Source organism: Armigeres subalbatus, chromosome 1 (assembly GCF_024139115.2).
Source record: "Armigeres subalbatus isolate Guangzhou_Male chromosome 1, GZ_Asu_2, whole genome shotgun sequence".
Classification (NCBI taxonomy): Eukaryota; Metazoa; Arthropoda; class Insecta; order Diptera; family Culicidae; genus Armigeres; species Armigeres subalbatus.
This window is the reverse complement of record NC_085139.1, coordinates 11,173,607-11,196,485: the sequence shown is the minus strand read 5'-3', so window position 1 is coordinate 11,196,485 and position 22,879 is coordinate 11,173,607. Positions and strand designations below refer to the sequence as shown.

General features: G+C 41.0%; 1 protein-coding gene across 1 annotated transcript in view; it reads right to left on the bottom strand.

Moving 5' to 3' along the window:
• The window catches only part of LOC134212595 (transcription initiation factor TFIID subunit 12-like), a 32,584-nt gene extending 10,017 nt beyond the window's left edge, over nt 1-22,567 (bottom strand). Inside the window, exons 1-2 of the mRNA XM_062690600.1 lie at nt 22,433-22,567; nt 20,846-21,873 (exon numbers count right to left, since the gene is read on the bottom strand). Of these exons, the coding sequence (XP_062546584.1) occupies nt 20,846-21,793 (948 nt within the window). The 5' untranslated portion in view covers nt 21,794-21,873; nt 22,433-22,567. The remainder of the gene's footprint in view (nt 1-20,845; nt 21,874-22,432) is intronic.
• Between the last annotated feature and the right edge of the window lie 312 nt (nt 22,568-22,879).

Genomic DNA, 22,879 nt, shown 5'->3' with positions numbered 1-22,879 from the left:
TATGCGATAGAAAGTCAGTCTGGAATTTCAAACACTGAAAGCGGGAATTAAACACCGGGAAGCAAGTGATTATTAAATGGTTAAATTTGAAAAGCATTTACAAAACTGCTTGGGATGTAGTGTTTGCTAATTCAAGAAGGTCTGGAATTTCATGACCTTTCGATGTCTTTAGCAATTGGATAAGGGTTTCACAAACATACAAACAAAATCGAAATAAAACATATTGAAACAATCTCACCAAACCAATCCTTTTCAGGATAATGGTACCGAGTAAGTAAATGGGATCTTGAATCCAAACGCTTCACTTCTCTCAATATTCAAAACAATACGACACTGACGCCCGATTGCTCATACGCAGACACAAAGCTCAATAATTTATTGTCACTCGCGACATGCCGGAATCATCCACGGGATTACACACAAATCGTGTTTAGGTATTTGGGTGAAGCCGACCGAATTTTGTTCCTCCAATACGCGGAGAAAATGAAAAACGGTAATTTGTGGTCGGTCGCGAGCATGGTCCGCTACGATCCCTTGTCAACCATTTTACAATTTCGTTCAAAATTTATGGTTAATCATGTGGATATTGGTTCGACTTATTTTACATGATTCATTGGAATTACTCTTCTCTCAATGTTCGCTCAAGTGAAATTGATTCCTAAAAATGCTTGCAGATATGCTGAATCATGCCGTGAAAAATAGTTGGTCCATTCTAGACACTTTCCTCCATGCAGAGAGATAAAAAAAATCCCTTGGGTGGAAATTTATTTCAGAATTCTTAGCCGCTATGTAATTCTCCAGAAAACTTCCATAGTGGTCCACTGGATGTTGGATGTATGTCCTGTTCTATGTCCAAGGATACATATGTTGAAGTGTTTAGTAAGATGGCTTAAAAACATTTTTTTACATTTTTTGAAGGACCGCCCTCTCATTCGGTTCTATTTGATGCCCTGATGCTCTGGACAAAATTTCAGCCAAATCGGTCAACGTTTGTTCGGTGTTAAACTCATTGGAAGTTTAGATAAATAGAATAATGTATGCAGAAACATCGAGAAACAGTGATTTGCATATTGATGGTACAATTTACAATGAAGAACTATCATACTCATTCAGTTCTTGTAGAATTAAATACAGAATATAATGCTGAAAACCGCTAGAAGATTAAAGTTTATTAGGTAAAGTTAAATAAGTTTTTCCCATACTAATTTGAGCCATCCTAGTGCTCAGTCTGTACGACCTCTGATCGAAAATGGTGATACAGTCGTTTTTTACATTCTTTGAGGATTCCTTCTCGGTCTGTTGGCATGAGAAATTTTATTAATGCGTGTTCAAAGATTTCTAGAAATCTTAGAGGAAAGCCATCGGGGGTGACAATGGGTCTGGGGGTGAGAATAGGTCATCGCTATCACCGGCAGTCTGGAGGTCGTACAGAAAAATCGTTCTAAAAGGTCTCTTATATTATAGTCTTCTTGCCCTCAGATACATTCAATCTATTATACAAGCGTTCTAAGTAGTTGAAACAGTGACCCATTCTCACCCCCATTTGACCAATTGTCACCCCCGACGATTTTCATTGTTCAAGCTCACCTCTGAGGATGTTTCAATAACTATGAGTGATTCGTAACGAATTGAGCAGCGGAGTTTTCCGGAACAACAAGACACTCGAATCCTGATGGCAACTGTTAGTGAGGGTGTGGCGATAAGAAGAAGATTGCCAAATTTTGAGAACCCATCATACAACAAATGGATTTGAAATTGGTGAGCATGTACCAGTTCCCTAGTTTTATACCATTCAGTGTATTTTTAAAACTAGATGTGGAAAACGATGTACGAGCGAAAACATGTGTGTTGAGGAGCAGTCGGGAGCGGGAACATTTGGGCAGCACCCCCTACTCCCGTCCACAACATTATTAACTCGACCGCGTTCCAACCAAATGGCTTGATTGTTTGTACAGTACTAGACATCGACAGGAACTATTTTTTATTACCAGACTAAGGCCGGAGTGGCCTGTGCTGCACATAGAAGTCTTCTCCATTCAGCTTCTGTCCATGGCTGCACGTCGCCAACCACGTGGTCTGCGGAGGGTCCGCAAATCGTCCTCCACCTGATCGATCCACCTTGCTCGCTGTGCACCTCGCCTTCTTGTTCCCGTCGGATCGTTGTCGAGAACCATTTTCACCGGATTACTGTCCGACATTCTGGCTACGTGCCCGGCCCACCGCAGTCTTCCGCTTTTCGCGGTGTGAACGATGGATGGTTCTCCCAACAGTTGATGCAACTCGTGGTTCATTCGCCTCCTCCACGTACCGTCCGCCATCTGCACCCCACCATAGATGGTACGCAACACTTTCCTTTCAAAAACTCCCAGTGCGCGTTGGTCCTCCACGAGCATCGTCCAGGTCTCGTGTCCGTAGAGAACTACCGGTCTTATGAGCGTTTTGTAGATAGTCAGTTTGGTACGGCGGTGAACTCTATTCGATCGGAGCGTCTTACGGAGTCCAAAGTACGTACGATTTCCAGCCACTATGCGCCTCCGAATTTCTCTGCTGGTATCGTTATCGGCGGTCACCAGTGAGCCCTTCCTATCATGTACTTCGTCTTCGACGTGTTTATGACTAGTCCAATCCGTTTAGCTTCGTTTTTCAGTCTGATATAGGCTTCCTCCATCCTCTCAAATTTACGTACCATGATATCAATGTCGTCGGCGAAACCAAATAACTGGACGTACTACGTGAAAATCGTACCACTCGTGTTAATCCCTGCCCTTCGTAGCACTCCCTCCAAAGCGATGTTGAATAGCAAATACGGAAGACCATCACCTTGCCATAACCCTCTGCGCGTTTCGAAGGGACTCGAGAATGTCCCTGAAACTCGAACTACGCACATCACCCGATCCATCGTCGCTTTGATCAACCGTGTCAGTTTATCCGGAAATCCGTTTTCGTAAATTAGCTGCCATGGCTGATCCCAATCGACCGTATCATATGCGGCTTTGAAGTCGATAAATAGATTATGTGTAGGCACATTGTATTCGCGGCATTTCTGCAATACCTGTCGTACGGCGAACACTTGGTCTGTGGTAGAGCGTTCACCCATAAATCCCGCCTGGTACTGCCCCACGAACTCTCTTGCAATTGGTGTTAGTCGGCGGCATAAAATTTGGGAGAGTACCTTGTAGGCGGCGTTCAGCAATGTGATTGCGCGGTAGTTGCTACAATCCAGCTTATCACCCGTTTTGTAGATGGGACACACGACACCTTCCATCCACTCCTGCGGTAGAACCTCATCCTCCCAAACCTTGGTAATCACCCAGTTCAGCGCTCTAGCCAGTGCGTGTTTAAACAGATCTCCTGGTAGTTGGTCAACTCCAGGTGCTTTGTTGTTTTTCAGCCGGCCGATCTCATCCTGGATTTCATGGTGATTCGGAGCCGGAAAACGCATGTCCTGCGCGTGCTCCTGTGTTCATTTCCATACCGCCACCGTTGTCTGCCACATCGCCATACAGGCGCTCTTCGAAGTGCTGCCACCACCTTTGAATCACCTCACGCTCGTTTGTAAGAAGGTTCCTGTTTATGTCCTTACACACATCGGGCTGTGGCACGTGGCCCTTAAGTGAACGGTTCAACTTCTCATAGAACTTTCGTGTGTTATTAGCGCGGTACAGTTCCTCCGTCTCTTCACGGTCTCGATCTTCCTGCTGGCGCTTTTTCCTCCGGAAAATCGAGTTTTGTCTGTTCCGCGCCCGTTTGTATCGTGCCTTGTTCGACCTCGTGCGGTGTTGCAGCAATCTCGCCCATGCTGCATTCTTCTCCTCAACTAACTGCTCACATTCGCCGTCATACCAGTCGTTTCTCTGATCCGGAGCCACCGTGCCTAGTGCAGCGGTTGCGGTGCTTCCAATGGCGGATCGAATATCTCTCCAGCCATTTTCAAGAGATGCTGCGCCTAGCTGCTCTTCCGTTGGGAGTGCCACTTCCAGCTGCTGCGCGTATTCTTGGGCTAGTCTACCGTCTTGCAGCCGCCCAATGTTTAGCCGCGGCGGACGACTCCGACGCGTGTTGATCACCGTCGAGAGTTTTGAGCGCAGACATACTGCAACGAGGTAGTGGTCGGATTCAATATTCGCACTGCGGCAAGTGCGTACGTTCGTGATGTCGGAGAAGAATTTACCGTCGATTAGAACGTGGTCGATTTGGTTTTCCGTTACTTGATTAGGTGATTTCCATGTGGCCTTGTGGATATTCTTGCGGGGAAGAAAGTGCTTCGGACTACCATTCCGCGGGAGGCTGCAAAGTTTATGCATCGTTGGCCGTTGTCGTTCGATACGGTATGCAGACTATCCGGTCCGATGACCGGTCTATACATTTCCTCCCTTCCTACCTGAGCGTTCATGTCACCGATGACGATTTTGACGTTGTTCCTCTCAACCTTTTGTAGTTTCGTTCTCTTGTACTTTTGGCATATTGTATTACAGTCCCTTCCCGATTTTGGCAACACGACCGGATTTTAATGTTGCCAAAATGGGGATGTTGCCAAAAACGGGAAAAAAATTTCATACAAAATTTCAATTTTTTTTTGTTTGCATGATTGAAGCTAAATACTTAGAATATGTACTACAAAGTATGTGGAGTGTATTTGAGTGATGCACGTGCATCATAAGTGACATTTTTGCGATATTATTCATAACTCGGAGATTGTAGTTCATACAAAATTGAAACAAACCCAAGAATGGTAATCAAACGATAATGTATCTAATTAGCCAATTTCATAATACAAATTTAATAATAAATAATATTTGAAATTAACTTTAGCGTCGGCCACGTCCTTACAAAAATTTGTGGTGATGAAAATAACGTTTCTATCGTAGTCCATTGAAGTGCTGACTTCAATCTGACATCTCATATAAACTTTAGGCCACCAAAAACGTTTTTTTTTAATCATATTTCACAATGTAAATCAAATAGCGATCCAACGGATTACTAAATGTGCTACAAATTTCGAATTCTTTCAAACTTTCTTGTGGTCGGTGTGATTAAGAATAAAGTTCTGTGCACAATTTTCGCTGACATTATGGAAAAAATGAACGCAAGTCATAAGACACTCCATTGTTTTAGAAAATGGTAACGGAAATCTGCATTCTGCACATTAGTCAAGCGTATCCAATGTAGTGTGAGTATGGGTTAACTACACTCGACTCACTAAAACCAAATCCCTTTGCACTAGTCGGTCTCCTAGCACTCAACCCAGGAATATGTCTGACGGCAATGATTGATCCATGAGCACAACGTGCATCTCGAACTACAAGTGGCAGTGTGGCCAATTGGAAGCTGGAAGACCATTTGCGGCATGCCACCTCTGACACTCGACAGCAGTCAACCTACGGACAAACTGGTGCTCGCTGCAGGTCATCGTACTCCAGTTCCCCATGCACTACTTTCATTAATATAACTTTGAAAAGATGGACGAATCCTACATCAGACTGAAGAGGGAAGCAAAGCAGATCGGACTAGTCATTAACACGTTGAAGACGAAGTAGGCTCAAGAGAGACAACGGCCATTCACCACGAGCTTGTATCAATGGCGACAAAATCAAGGTGGTTGAAGAATTCGTGTAGTTGGGCTGACTTGACCTCCGATAACGATACCAGCAGACAAATTCGGAGACTCAACGTGGCAGGAAAGCGTACGTACTTTGGACTCCTAAAAACACTCCGATCGAATAGAGTACGCCGCCGTACCGAACAGACTCCCTCATTAAACTGGTGGCGGTAGTCCTCCTTGGACACGAGGACCAACGTGCACTTGGATTAAAAATGGTTCTCTACAATGATCCGAAGGGCACAACAAGGTGAGGTGTGCAGCGATCAAGGTAGATCGATCAGGTGAAAGACGATGTACGGACCATCCGTAGACTGCGTGACTGGTAACGTACAGCAGTGGACGGAGGCGACTGTTATGTACCGCAGACGCCACTCCGGCCTTAGGCTGAATAAATAATAATAAAACCACATGTGACGCATCACTCGTCTATCAAAGCAGCTAGAATTACACCAGTGATTTCATGGGAACTTTACAGGAGGTACTCCACTTCTAATACTTCGCCATAACAAACAGAACACTCAAGAGCAGGCATTGGAAGTGTGAATGAGCATTGTGAACATTGATCTATTCCAATCGTAGCGTCCATAGCCAATGAGTGAACTGAACTGACTTTTTTCAATGCCTGTTCGACAGCCTTACGGTTATATGTTACCAAACTCTTACCATTACTGTTGAACTGTTGGCAAACATGCTGGAATAAAAAGGCTCGTTATGCAATTGACACATTAGGAAACTTGAAAACCCAACAGTGTTCTGATATTAATAGCTAGACAAATTCGCGTCAATTTGAAAGACTCTTTGAAATAAAATTGTTGCTTATTATCAATACGGGAATGCAGCAGAAAGACGGATAAAATGATAATATATCGTATCGATTGCATTGTGATGTAAACAGCGGGCTTCGCTTAATAGGTGTTGTACTATGTACAGCGGTGTGACTCAGTTTATCATCGACAAAATCAGTGAGAATAATAAAAAATACGACATTCTACGGTGGGCTGGTTAGATTAGGGTAGTGCGAATAGGGACATGGAAAACGTGAATAAAAAGAGCAGATAAGTTTCAATATAAATTGTTAGCAATGAGCGGTAATACGAGTGGTGGTTCATTATTTCAGTTAAAATGCCCACTATTTGTACAGAGCCCATAATACGTATATATACCCTAATGACATTCGCTTTTGGTTTTGTTTATCATATTACATATTAATAAAAAGGTTTTAGCTCAAAAAAGAAATAAAAAAATATTTTCGAGGTTGTTGCCAAAATCGGGAAGAAAATGTTGCCAAAAACGGGTGTTGCCAAAATTGGGGGTAGACAAAAACGGGTGTTGCCAAAATCGGGATGGGACTGTATTCGGTTTTGTGTCAAAAGTTAGGCTTAAGTGATAGCAAAACTAATTCCAACTTTACACAGGCACCCTAGAAGACAAAAAACAATTCAGGAAAGAGAATGCATGGTTTGTACACTTTTAAGTAAAATTGTAGAAAAAGATTTAAGTTGATTAAGTTAAAAAAGAACATTTATTCAAATTATTTGTTGCTCCCTGAAAAAATCATGACTGCAGACCGAAATGTTGATAATTTGAATTGTCAGTTTGTTTCTAAGTTTCAAAATGTTTTTTTTTGTATAGCACAAACTTAATAATTTATTCGAGTGCTGTCAGTCTTGTTACCAGCATCATCGATAGAATCTTTTCCTTTGAATCATTTGAAGACTACCTTCGTATATTGCACAAATTATTTGTGACGTTGAACAACGTCTTACCCGTAGGTACTGGATGTCAAATCAGAATTTTAAATAGGGGACCGTCACAAAACCATGTAAGATTTTAAACGTTATTAGCGCCTTGATCTTTCGATTGATTTTGGAGATTCATTTATCAATCGACTCAAAAACTCTCCAGCAATTTATCAGTTTTATTGACACTCAAGATTATCTACGATAAACTATTGAAAATTTAAATTCTTGTCATACCCAGTAAAATTTTCAGAACCAACCAATACAGTTGATGCATTTCCAACACAGACATCAGATAGCTGTAAGTTGCGGGCCATATGTCAACCGCAAGATTTTCTTTGTGTATAAAAGAAGCAGTGCCTGCCGCCTGCACCGGTTCGGACCGAAACAAAACGAAGTGAGGCATGGCATCAAAGCTGTCGAAAAGAAGACGAGGACGACGAGACGGTAGCGGAGGCGGCGGCAGCAAGGCAAGAAGAATATCGTCAAGTTCGACAAAAGATGAAGCGGTCAACTATCCCTAGCCGTAAGATTCAGACCGGCGTCCGCCTCCGCTGGGCGCTGCCGAACAAGCTGGTCAAGCACGCCATCTAAAAGAATCGAAGCCGTCACCAAGTAGGGGAGAACGGTCCAAAATGCACCCCTGGGGCAAAATGGTCTCTCATAATCACACATGTAATCTGTTGTAGTACATTGATGAACGAATATTACGTTTACAATTCATTATTAGTGATCCATCATTGAGCACCATTGGAAGAAAAATAGCTAAAATACTTCATATTCACTCAAATTTAACGATTTGCTATTCTTCCACCACATCCGTAAGAACTACAACAATTCTTTAGGAAAAACTCAAAGGTGCAGCCCAATCGGGTTGTACGCAAAGGTGACGTTGAACTACGTGGCTGTATGTAATGTACAGGTTTTTGACTTTTCTGTTCGATGAGAGAAAACAAAGCAAGCGTTTTTCAAGCCCAGGTTGAATCTGTTTTCGTTATTTTATCCTGCGCTCCTGAGATTGAGTGAGCATTACGCACTCTGGTCATAGATATAATTATTAAGGGGTCAGAGCAAATTAGTATTCATTTTATGATTTCTCAGTCTAAAACCCCGGTGGCTCATTACAGAAAATCACATCGTGAAAGCTGGGCTGATAATGGCGTATGGTGGTCTGGAGGTGGTGGAGGAAGTCAGAGTAGACGCGATAAATAAGTTTGATAATAATTAATGTCGTTTTCGTTTTTGAGGTGCAGCGACACCGTTTAGTGCAGCATTTTGCATGGGTTTGTTTGTTATGGATACCTGTTGGATACCATAAAAAGAAAACAATAACAACGTGAGAAACTTGACAATAAACTACACTACACGGCACACTCTGATTTTTTTTCTGGTGCTACACTGATTGTTTCAGTGCAAGAAAAATGCTACACTGATGTAGCACGAAAATCAAAAACGAACATTTTCGGTGCAAAAGTGTAGCACGAGTGTAGCTACACCGCAAAAACGAAAACGACATAAGATTCCTTCATGTGAGTTGCGTCGGACTTCGGACACCTAGGAATCACATCCACTGCAGCAGCGAAGAAGATTCCGAGCTTCTCTACTGGCATCAATAGACGTAAGCGAGAAGCTGCCGTCAAACTACCCCAAGGTTTTGAGATAAAACGCGCGTGTAAGTTAGCAGAAACGAACTGCACCAGCTGGTGCAGTCCTGTAAGTTGCATTAATTTGACTTCTATGCTGGCTTGAGGTCTCCAGTTAGCCTTGCGAACAATGGTTTAGAAACCGGAGATGGCGAGTTCGATTCTCAATCCAATCTAGAATATTTTCGGGTGGGAAACATTCTCGACACCCCGAGCATAGTGTATTCATTGTATTTGTCACACAAGATACGTACATACTCAATACTCATGCAATATCGGGCATATAAAGCTTTCAATTAAAACTAAAAAATGCTAATAGATTACTTTGAAAGCAGGCCAAGTTTCAGATGGAATGTAGTGCTGTGGAAGAAGTAGCTTGTGACGTACTTACGAGATTGACTGATTCACCGAAACCTAAACTGCTAAATATTTTTATTATTGCTAAACTGTTAGCAAGTTTCCGATACTAAATATTATCATACCTAAATATTGTAACACACTGGAGTCGGTCTTTACGCGGAGGATGTGGGCCGCGTGCATTAAAAACAACGTAAAAAACCGCGTAAATCCCAAAATGTGTCTGAATGAGCCATGGAAATCCCGAAATTCTGATGAAAACAAAATCGCATAAAAAGCGAGTCGTGTACAAAAACCGCGTAAAAAATGACTTCAGTGTACATCGGTTATGAAGCGTTGACTCTTCCTTGATCGAATGGTCCAAGAAAATTGAAAATCTATCGAGAAACAGCTGAGATATTAACGATCAAAGTCTATCATATTTTCGTGACGTTTTTTGATTTTTTGTAATCGTAAAGTGTACCCCAATATAGAAAAGACAGACGTAGTTCTACGTCAAAAACAAACAACCATGCGTTCACCATCATTTTACATGCAATTGAGTCATTTTAGATCACCATTAGGGCGTTTTTCCCCAGGCCTATTTTTAAAACATTTTTTTAAATGCGTTAGAAAGTCATGAAAACCTTATTGTTTTGAATAGGAGATTATTGTGAAATGTAGCTGGGTTTGTAAATGTTGCACCTGTACAGAGGCGCATCCACGTTCCGAGTCGTGGGTAGGACAAATAGGAAATGCTGATTTAGGCAACAGTTCTGGTATTAACAGTAGCATTAAGCGATTCGCAGGTGTTACAAGACTATTTCGTCACTTTAACGGATGTACACAAATAATAATTTTGGACTGATCACTGGAAGCAAGGCACTCTTCAACAGTCGAGATCTGTCCTGGCCCCGTTCTTGTGAATGCTGGAGGGAAAAGAATGGTTAGTTGGGACACCTATATTTTGTAAAGGAGCAGAGAACTCTACGTCCTCCCATCGGTGCCACGGGACGTTTTGGAACTGTTAGTGTGAAAGCTGTAACGGTAGGAATCGTTTAGGTAGAACGTGAAACACGGAAAGAACTAAGGCATACAGAATAGGAAAATGCGAGCCAGAGATCGAACCCATGACCTCCTAACTGCTAACTAACTGCTTTTCTAACTGCTAGGATTTCATATTACCTCCAGGATTTAGCGATCCAAACAAACTACCAAAAAATCGCAGGATTGTCAAAGAATCTGTTTTCGGAGCTCAGAACCTTTTAAGAGCGGTCTTCGGTATGTTTCTGGTTCCTCAGATTTCAATAGATCTTTTGAGGTTTGAAGAAAACTTTTTCCGTAGGCTTTTAATAATCCATTCAATCGTGCTTTAGGCCGATACAAATATTTAAAATCTATTTTGTCTCCCCCCCTCGGATTTTTTTGCTAAAAAATAATATTTTGAGGGGGCAACAAAATAAAATTCGGATAATTTTGAGGATTTTCAAAACATTCTTTAACAAATCCGAGGAGTTTTTTGATTTTTTTCATTTTAATATTTATGTTTTATTCTCCCCCCCTTGACATTTCGGAACCAGTAGGACAAAAAGTTAATTAAGTATTTGTAACGGCCTTATCATAACTTCTAAAATATTTAATTATTCGCATTTGCAGATTTCAACAACTTTTATTTCACCTCTGTAAAACCTAGACATCTTTGAGCGCTTTAGGGATTTTAAAGTGCCTGAAGTCCTAAACAACAATCAGTAGTCTATTGCTTTAGGATCCCAAAAACATCTATGATTATTGTTTGGACTCTGATTAACTTTAAAATCATCTTCTGCTAACACACAAATTCTTGCCATCCAATGACTTCATATGTTCTTACCACAATCATGGGTAGGACAATGCTTTGACTGTCCCACCCAGGAAAATTCATGCGTAGGACATGTCCTACCTGTCCCACCCACTCCCGGCGCCACTGCACCGGTACGTTGAAATGGTTGGGTATTCTTTTCAATCAAAGTTTATTGCCTATTTCCGGGGAGGCTCCACCCCAGTACCCCGAATGCCAGTACCCCGAATGGGACAGTACCCCGAAATCCATTACCCCGAAAGGCCAGTACCCCTAAAACATTTCGAATCTGTAGCTTTCCAGTATAATTTTTCAAACTCACAGATATTGATGAATCCAAAACGACAATCTTTGCAAAGAATAAAAAAAACGAGAAATGGGTAATGTTTTGAACATAACCGCGAGTAGACGTAGGACTTATACAAACGTAATTTATTTACATTCAACTTTTGAATTTCTGGGGTTTGATAATAGGTATTAATTTTGGAAACAACAAGCTCTGTAGAATTATATGCAATTTGTGTATTTAAAACTTCAGGAAATAAAAACTAAATAGATAAAAACATAATCAGATATCAGAATAGCCGTGAACTCCGAGCGATGCGATGGGCGATCGCATCAATCGCAACCGACACCGACCATCATCAAGTATAGAATGACAAAAAAAATGTCCACTTCTTTCATGCATATTCTCCTGCTGGCGACTGCATGCTGTGTACGTAAACACAGCGAACGAACGAGAAAAAATAGTACTGGCAGACCCACCGACCGGCAGGGCAACTCTCCCGCTGACGACTGTACGCAAACACAGCGAACGAACAAAAAAAATGCGCGAGCAAAACGCACGTCATTACGCGCTGCTATCACAAATTGAAATGACTCACACACGGCAGGCACAGCTCTTTTATACACAAAGAAAATAATGCGGTGGACCTGTAGGCCCGTGGGATACTGCATTCTGATGTCCGTGTTAGGAATGCACGGGATTGGTTATATATGAAATTGTTATTGTCTTTGACAAGAAATTTTATTTCAATAGCTAATCGTTAATAATCTAAACTTTCAATGAAATTGACAAATTGCTGGAGAGTGTCCGAGTCGATTGATATATAAATCTTCAAAATCCACCGAAAGATAAAGGCGCTAGTAACGTTCAAAATCTTCCCTTCCAGCGTAACGTTCTCGATTTCCAAAAATCTAAATGACACCCAGTATAGTAAAGAAAGACGTAAGTCCTACGTCAAAAGAGTTAGAGTTACTTGTAAAAACGTATTAAAGATTTAACCAACTGTTTAGTCAACAATGTTCATTTTTCATCTAATTAACTTAAATTGTCATTCCACAACATTATTACCAGGAAAACTACTATTCTACGAAATATAGTAAGGAAGTGATAATGTCTCTTTCAATAGGATGTGTTTGCAGAGCAGATAATGCTTTCTTCAAATGATCGCGTTTGCCCGGTATAAGGCGAACAGAGGAGTTGATGCCTTCTTTGCATGAACGCATCTGCCCGGTATAAGGCGGATAGAGGAGATAATGCCTTCTTCAAATGTACGCGTTTGTTCGCCTCCAGGCACACAGAGGATATAATGCCTTCTTTATGCGCTTGCCCGGTATAAGGCGATCAGAGGAGATAATGCCTTCTTTAAATTAATCCTTTTTCCCTGTACAAGATACACAGATGAGATAATGATTTATAAATGAACACGTTTGCCGGGTACAAGGCACACAGAGGAAATAATGCCTTCTTTATGCGTTTGCGTTGTATGAGGCGAACGGAAGAGAGGATGCCTTCTACAAATCAACGCTTGTTTCCGAAGACAAACAAAACTCTTTCTCTCACCTAAACACAATATATTACTCACTCACTACCTCTTCCTCACTAACCATTACTCACTCACCTACTCTAACTCACCCGCCCTTACTCACTCACTTACTCTCAATCTTTCAATCACTCCCACTAACTCACTTACTCTTCATCAGTACTGCAAAAGGTCGTGATCGTCATAAGACCGAGAGCAAAGCGCTTTTTTCTATATCTGGCGACCAAATGAAATAATCGTGGGTTCATTGATCAATTTTGCATGAAAAGCAGTCATGAAAGGATGTTGTGCTATATTTTCAAAATGAAAATTTCTTAATTATTTTAATAGATATTTGCAGAGGAACAATAACTGGACGATAAATCAATCACATTCCTTGAATCCAACGAGTTGAAAGCGGTAATAAACACAATAATAAAGCAGTTATTGCAAACTGTCATGTCCTGTCACGGAATAAAAATTGATGAAATGTTTGCAGCATGCTTTTCATTCTTCGCATTTCCACAGAGAATAAAAGGGGTAGATATGTAAACATCGCGTGACATCTCTCATTGATATTGAGAAATTGCAGTACTGCTGTTAATCACTCACTCTCTCTTATTCACACAGTCACTTTTACTCGCTCATTCACTCTTTCACTCTTAGTCACTCGCTTATTCTTACCACTTACTTACTGTTACTCGCTCACTCACTAACTTTTACTCATGCACTCATTCTTACTCACTCACTCCGATTTACAAACTCAGTCACTCTTGCTCACTCACTCTTACTAACTCACTCACTCACTCTTACTCACTTACTCACTCTTACTCACTTACTCGCTCTGACTCACTCACTCACTCTAACTCACTCACTTACTCACTCACTCCTACTCACTCACACTCTCTTACTCACTCAATCAGACTAACTCACTCACTCATTCAATCGTAGATTCTAAGAATTGGATCACGCTTCATCCGGAAAAACTATAGCGACCAAGGAGCAACTTCAACCTTGTTGCCTTTATAGCCTTGCTGGCGTGGACCGCAGTTAACCGCACTGGGTGCAGTTGACCTCCTCAATCGTCAAATCTGAAACGACTCTACGACACTACCCATAATTCCATTACCCATAATGCTGTTACCCCGAAGGCCACTACCCCGAACGCCATTACCCATAATGTTTCACTACCCCGAATGCCATCACCCCGAATGGGATACTACCCCGAATAAGCCAGTACCCCGAATCAGTCATGATTTCAAGTTTATAGTTTATTTCAATAAAAAACGTAAATCAAAAGAAGTTTATTTAGAATTCATGTGAAAAATTATTACTTGTTTTACGAATTCTACAACAGTAAAGCAACTTCAGTCGAGCAAATTACATATTTTTCACGAGGATTTCGATCCGTACTTATTTTTCGAGCCGATAGTCCTTTGACAAGTACACTATTAAAGTTGTGAGCAAATTTCTTCCACGTGAAATTAAACGATTTACAATGATATGGAAATGCTAATTCTACCATGAACATGTACGTCTAAGTTTGGAAGATGATATTAGCATTTCCATACCTTTGACAAGGTTCACCGTTTCAGACTCGGTACTCAACGGTGCTATTTGAAACTATTATCCGCTTGAAACTATTATCCTGCAATCAATGCAGGGCGCAGCTCGAAATGCCACAGTAGCGAAGAGTTGTAGTGTCGCCTCTGCTACTCGTTGCATCGTCATTGACGCATGCGACAATGACTTTACGGCAACCAAATAGTCATGACGACACCAAAGCACGAAGACTTCATACTATTATTCTTCAAGCGGCAGCTGCCACTCGGAATGTTTTAATAACCTTTTTAATAATGAATTTGAATTAACATATAAAGGGGTTTTTGATACCTTTATGTTACCAGAGCTCCTACTATTTGTTTATTTGATAAGCCATTCTGGTTTGATCCAGTCTGTCCATAGTAACGTGCAGTCAATTATGTTAAGAAGCCACTACGAAAATCGCCATGACTTTTGGTTGCGCGACCATCTTCGTGGTAGGCATGCAGCACGAAGAAACCGAATAGGTGATGCGTTGAACCTGGCGAACGCGTTCATTGTAAGAAGTCATTATCTCTTCTTCCTGCTTCATAACGGGCAAACATGTTCATTTAAAGAAGGCATCATATCGGGTAAACGCTTTATACCGGGCAATTGCGTTCACTTAAAGCAGGCATTATTTCCACTGTTCGCCTCATACCGGGCAAATTAGTTCATTAAAAGAAGGCATTATCAACTCTGTTCTCCTCAAACCGGGCTAACGAGTTTATTTAAAGAAGGCAGCATCTCCTATGTTTGCCTTAAACCGGGCAAATTCTTTAATTTAAAGAAGGTGTTATCAACTCGGCTCGGCAGGCAAATGCATTCATTTAAAGAAGGCATCATCTACTCTCTTCAACATATACCGGGCAAATGCTTTCCTTTAAAGAATGAATTTTCAACTCGGTTCGCCTTATACCGGCCAAATGCGTTCATTTAAAGAACCGGGAAGTTGCATTCATTAAAAGAATCATCTACTTATCTACTCTGTTCACCTTATCCCGGGGAGATGCGTTCATTAAAAAAAAGGTCTTATCAGCTATGTTCGCCTTAAGCCGGGTAAACGCGTTCGTTTAAAGAAGGCATTATCTCCTATGTTCGCCTTATCCCGGGCAAATGCGTTTATCCAAAGAAGGCATCATCAACTCTGATCGCCTTAAAGCGGACAAACGCATTAATTGAAATAATGCATTATCAACTCTGTCCTACTTCAACTGGGCAAATGCGTTCATTAAAAGAAGGCTTTATTTCCTATGTTTGCCTTATACCGGGCAAATACATTCATTTAAAGAAGGCATCATCTTCTCTGTTCGCTTCAAAATGAGCAAACACGTTCATTTTAAGCAGGCAAATCTTTTTTTCTGCTTTATATCAGGCAAACGCGTTCATTTAAAGAAGGCATAAATTTCACTGTTCGCCTTATGTTAATTGAAAGAAGGCATTATCTCCTCACTTACTCCATTTCATAGAATAACACTTTCCCAGATAATAATGGCGTAGAATGCTAGAAAAAATAGTATACGAGAAAGGCAAAAAACAAAAATGTTGGTTAAATAGAACCTTTATTGTTAATATTCCGGAGACGCAGACACAAATAAAACGTTTATTGCCTTTCTCTAAGCAGTATGTATATACTTTTATTATTGTCAAAGATTGTCATTTTACGATTCATGAGTATCTGTGGGTGTAAATAATGCTGGAAAAAACTACAGATTCGGAATGTATTCGGGGTAATGGCCTTTCGGGGTAATGGATTTCGGGGTAGTGTCCCATTCGGGGTAATGACTTTCGGGGTACTGTCCCATTCGGGGTAGTGGCCTTCGGGGTAATGGCATTCGGGGTACTGGGATTCGGGGTACTGGGGTGGAGCCATCTGAAACACATGCAAGTTGGCGGCCATTACCGCTTGCGGATACTTAGTTCAATACTGCGTTGAAACAGTTTAAGGTGAAGGGCAAACTATTGTTGATTTATATGAATTCTGAACAAAATTTTATTAAGTAACATTTTTTTCACCGAAATGAAGTATAAACTTGAAATAAGGACTTATTCAAGGTACTGGCTCATTCGGGGTAGTGTCCCATTCGGGGTAATGGTATTCGGGGTAGTGACTCATTCGGGGTAGTTGCCTTCGGGGTAACGACATTATGGGTATTGGAATTATGGGTAGTGTCATAGAGTCTTCCGGGGATTAAACCATCCGACTTGGGGATATTCTTGTTTATATGGGCAAAACATCGAAAAAGCTTGCATTTTGGACCGTTCTCCCATACAGCAGCTCCTGCTGAATACGAACAACGACGGAATGTACACCAAAATGGCTCTTTTCAGGGCCACAGACACACTTGCAAAGAAAGGGGTTTCGTACACGCATTTTTCTTTGATGATGATTTGTGGCGGAGGGGTTTTAGTGATGTGTCGTTCAAATGATCCTATATTGCATGCTCTATTGATTCTCCTTTTGGTTTTGTTGTTGTGCGTATTTAAAAAGGCGCATCATTTAAAATAAATCGGTTCACGAGCGCGCACCAGAGACGTTGGAAAAATAATTCGCAGATGTAGTTAGGTGAATTTTTCTCTCAAGATTCTGATTTGATGTTGTTGCTGTTTGTTACTGGCTAGGATAGGATGTGCCAATAGGTCATAAAAAATCGTACCGATTTTCTGTCATTATCGTACCGGTTGCTGATTGGGTGAAAATGACAATCGATTACTTCGATTGGTGGTGGCACATTTTCAGAAGGGTAGCTTGTTGTTAACTTGGCCGTGTTGCTGGTGCATAGAATTGATATTCATAAAAATATGCAAACAAATTTTTAATGATTTTTTGTGTAAAATTAAATTATGCTGGACTGTAAATGATATATACATTTATTTATTTATTTATTTATTTATTTATTTATTTTCTGGAGCAGGGAAAAGCCCATTCGAGTAGAGCTATTAATAAGTGCTTAATATCAATGGGCGCAAAACCTCCTCGTCTTGTCATATCAACAGAATACAAATATCCAAATGATACATACAAAATTTGCTTAATAAATTACCTTTCTTAAAACTAACTAGCAACCAACTATCTAGCTAACACTTCACGATAACGATTCTTATTGGTGACACGGGACAAGTGGAAGATAACAGGATAACGGCGGTTGAAAACACGACACATACTATTTATAAGATCATTATATACATAGTTTGTACGATAAGCAATAAGACGAAGAAATGCATGAGAACGGAGATGATGATGACGGATGTCAATATTCAACATATCTAGTACATGAGGACAATCAATGAGGGACTGAAAAACATCAGAAATGAACGAGGCTTTAAAAGCATTCCGACGTGTTTCCAATAACTCCAGATCAATTAACATACATCGATCTTCATAAGGCGGAAGGTTCAGCGGATCGCTCCATGGAAGTCTTCGAAGGGCGAAGCGAATAAACTTGCGTTGGACTTTTTCCAATAGTTGAATTCCATTTTGATAGTAAGGAGCCCAAACAACGACAGCGTATTCCAAGATAGAACGTACCAAAGAGCAATAGAGAGTTTTTATGCAATGGATATCATCGAAGTGTTTTGCAGCGCGGAAAATCATGCCCAAGCACTTGGATGCTTTGGCCGTAATGTAGCGTATATGCTCCTTAAATGTTAGTTTCGAATCTAACAGAACACCAAGATCTTTAATGGTGCTTTCTCGTTTGATTGGAGTGGAGGAAATACAGTAGTTGAATGACGTTATTGAGCGTTTTCTGGCAAAAGAAATCACGGAGCATTTGCTTGCATTCAAGCTCATTCTATTCAGTTTGCACCAATTGACAAAATTATCTAGTTCCTTCTGAAGAAAAATAGCATCTTCGTGACATGAAACTATATAATAAAGTTTGAAGTCATCAGCATAGGAGAGTTTGAAACATTTCAGGATTCGGTTGACATCATTCAGGTATAATAGAAACATAAAAGGCCCCAAATGACTCCCTTGAGGAACACCTGATGTTACGACAAATGGGTCGGAAGTAGTGGATCCTAATTTGACTGACACTGTTCGATTGTGTAAATATGAACGAAACCAATTTAATATTGGATTAGAGAATCCTAGACGTTCCAATTTTGCTATCAATATTTGATGATTTATCTTATCGAACGCAGCAGAAAAGTCAGTGTAAATCGCGTCGACTTGTTTACGGTTTTCTAACGCTTTGATGATGAAGGACGTGTAAACAACAAGATTAGTTGACGTTGACCTTTTCGGAAAGAATCCGTGCTGAGTTTCAGATACGTAGTCCAAGCATTGGTGTTTTAGGAAATCAAGAACAATTAGCTCGAATAGCTTAGATGTAGCACATAAAGCAGAGATTCCCCTGTAGTTGGAAATGTCCTGTTTGTCACCTTTCTTATAGACCGGAAACACAAACGCCTTTTTCCACAAACAAGGGAAACAACCGGAAGATAGAGAAAGGTTGAATAATAATGACAGTGGCTGTGAAAGAGTACCGCTGCATTTCTTCAGTACTAGAGCCGGTATTCCGTCGGGACCAGGATTGGAAGATCCTTTCAAGCGGGAACATGCAGATTCAACAGTAGTTCGTGAAACTAAGGGATGAGTGCTCACAGCAGAGGAACGTAAAGGTACATTTGTAGCAGCGTGGATAACATGATGTGGATCCAGAAGTTCGTCTGTGAATACAGAGGAAAATTGTTCCCTGAAGAGGTTCGTTATTGAAGAGCGAGAGCAAGCTTCCTTGCCATTCAACACCATGGTGGCCGGAAAACCAGTTTCTTTTCTCTGTTCATCGACGTATGACCAAAACTTCTTAGGGTTGCGTTTCAGATTTCGTTGGGTACGGCGAATATGTGAGAGGAACAGTTGGTTGTTCAATCGTTTGTATCTACTACTAACATAAATATAGTTCAGTCTGGTATGTGGAGTATGATAGTTCGAATGTTTTCTAAGAGCTGACCTTTTTGCAGATTTCAAACGTTTCAGAGTAATATTCGACCAAGGTGGATGCATGTGTGTTTTGGTAGCAATTTTTGGAGTATAATGGTCAATTGCATAAACTACAATTGATGTGTACACTTCAACTGCTGTTTCTAAACTCAAGCCTTTCAAAATTTCATCCCGACTGATAGTAGAGAGAAAACGACTCATTTCTATGAAGTTGGTTCTTTTGTAGTTGTAGCGGCTAGTTTCAACTACTGGTAGAAACTTGTGTGGAACACATTTCCGTATATCCATCTGTAAAGACGGATGATGGCAGCATTCTTTTACGAGGGGGACAGGGGCCTTTGTGACGGTAACATACTGCATAAGATCAATACTTGCAAAGCATAGATCGAGCATTCACGCTCTCAGATTGTGAACAGCGTTTAACTGAATGAGACCTGCTAGACTGTAGTCAGCCAATAGTTGATTCTGAATGCTGCTCATTGAAGATCGAGCCAGATCAGGGAACAGATAACCAGCTGACCTTCGTTTCCAATTAATTCTGCGCATGCTGAAATCTCCCAGAATAAGTATTTTGTCAGTTATACTCATTTCTGATGTAATCCATGTTAATGATTCGGAGTGATGAGCGGCAAGTACTAGATCGGTGACTCGATCAGGAGGGATGTATAATACGCAAATGTATAAGGTATAACCATGTGCAAGAAGCACCACACACAATTGTTCAATAGCGGCACAATTCGGAGGGTGTAATATGCGGCATTTGTAGGAGGATCGTACAGCTAAAAGTACACCTCCTCCTGATGACTTATTACTAGTTTGGTTCGACCGATCTGATCGGAAAACGACATGCGTGTTACTAAATACTTGAGAGGACAGAGTGTTGCTTTTCAGCCAGGTTTCAGTGAAAGCGTATATGTCATATAGTCCATCGGAACAGGCAAGCGAGTATTCAGATAGGGTAGTATTCATGCCACCGAGATTTTGGTAATAACACAGTAGTCCATTTATACTAGAGTCGCCCTGTACTTGGGTTTTACCATCCTGAATGGTGCAGCTAGTTGTATCGGAACTGGAGCTGATTCAAAGACGGGATGCTCTGATATTGACGAACTTGCTCCTGTATTCGATGGCGGGGCGTCGATAGTGTGCGAGATGTTGGTGTGCGTGGAGACAAACGAACTTGTACACGAGGTCCAACAGGTTTGCTGTTGTTTGATCTCCTCTCTAAAAAAGGAGCAATTGCAACCCCACTGGGCCAGAACTGTTCAGATAATATGATCTGCTCAAAACTAACCGGAACACTGATTTTAAATGACAGAAAAGATAGTTGTCTAGTATCATATCCCTCTCTTACAAGCTTATGACAGATGACTTGATTAGGATTGCAATTGGCACGACGTGCAATATAGTTGATTATGTTTGCTTCTGTTTCATGAGGTAGGAACCGCGTTAGATAATACCAGTTATTACTACTATTGGTTTGTATTGGTGTCGATGGTGCTGGAGGAGCAATAGCTAGTTGCGGCCTGCTAGAAGATGTCACAATTTGCAAATTATTCGTGGCAGTATTAGAAAACGAAGGTAGGACATTTGTATGAGGTGAGCGATTATTCGATACAATATTGCTTACGGAACTATGTAGTGGATTACATGTGTAAATACCGTCAGATGAAGTCGCATTTGTCAAATCAATAACATCATGCTGAAGTGGTGTCATTGATTGTTGAACGGAAGGCGTTGGGTTCGTAACTGTAGCTGTAGTGCTGAATGTGGCAGGATTCATTGATGGTAATACAGGAGCAGCAGAGACGGCTGTGTTGGCCGTGATAGCTTCACTCATTGACGGATGAATGGAGACATCAGAGACAGCAACAGCAGCAGCAGCAACAGCAGCAGCAGGGGCACGTGGTCTTTGTGGCTTAGGGCTTGATTCGGTTTGCGTGCATTTATCGGTGGAGCGTAAGATAATTGAAGCGGAAGGTGCTAGGGTGGCTTGCAATTGTTGTTGCTGGGCGGTTATGGAAGTACTGGCAATGATACTAGCGGAGGGTGTCGCAGGCGTGGCGTGATTGGTGGCGATGCTATTTGCTGGGATAATAGCGGTGGTAATAGTCTGGGCCAAATTCGTGTCTTTGGCGATGAGGCAGGTGTTCGACGGGATGATTTGTGGTTCGTTGCATTCGATGATTGTAGGAATGGGGCCCTCGTTAATAACAAGCGCTGGAGGAATATCTGCATCTGGAATGGATGGGATTATAGTCGCTGTTGAAGCAGATGTAGAAACCGGAACTTCAACTCTCATTTTTTTGCTGGATCTTGATGACGTAAGATGGGATGAAGATAAGCTGCTCGATCGATCCCTTTTGGTGTCGGAGGTGTTCTCTGTGTCGGCGATGAAGGAACCGAAGACGTTCGTAAATTCTAGCTGGAGATTGTTTATTTCATCTTCGAAGGTCCGTGATTCGTTGCAAGGCAAAGTGTGGGCTGGTCGGATGCTGATATTTTCACGACGAATATTGTTGCTTAGAGCACGACAAAGTGATCGAGTTACATCTATTTGAGCTCCGACAAGACGAAGCACCGAGGATAAGCGATCCATAATTAAATTAAAAGCTGGATTGACTGATGTATGCTCTATATCGTACGATGAGTTGCGACAAGCAGGGCAAAACCATTCAGCACCAGGAACATCGCGAATTCCCTTATATTGGTTCGTCGAAAGGCCGATGCATTTCAAATGAAATGATTTTTTACAGCTAGCACACAAAACTTTACTGCTACGGGTTGAGCCAGTAATGCAATGAGAGGCAGAACACTTTTTCGTCATATTCACTATGAGCGACGGCAGGCGCAAATTGTGTACGCTTTGTTTTGACTCGGCAGCAAACAATGGCAGCGAAAACGTGACGAAATGGTAATGTCGGGTGATAAATTCGATTACTGTTGAAATGTGTTGATATAATCGAGAATATTTGCACCGGATAAAGAATAACTGATGATTTAGCAATAGGTTTTTGATATAACTGAAATTTAAACGACTGAATGAAATGAAATAAAACACTATTTTCGGTGAGGCTGATTTTGTAAACTCTGATCGAATTGATCGTTGATCGTTTATACATGATTCACAAAGATTATGCTAATTAAAACCACTCGATTTGAAGCATCATTGACCACAGTTTGACCATTTTCACTCTGAAAGTCATCTAATTTCACGTAAAAACTTGTTTCTGATACACAGATAAAAATATGTTGTGATTTTAAATGTATTTTCATGCACATATTTGGAGCATGCAAATAAACGTAACTTCCAATAGATCTTACTGTTCTTTTAAATCGAAATAAACTTAAACCGTGCTTGCTTGTAAAATTCGGTTGAATTTAATTG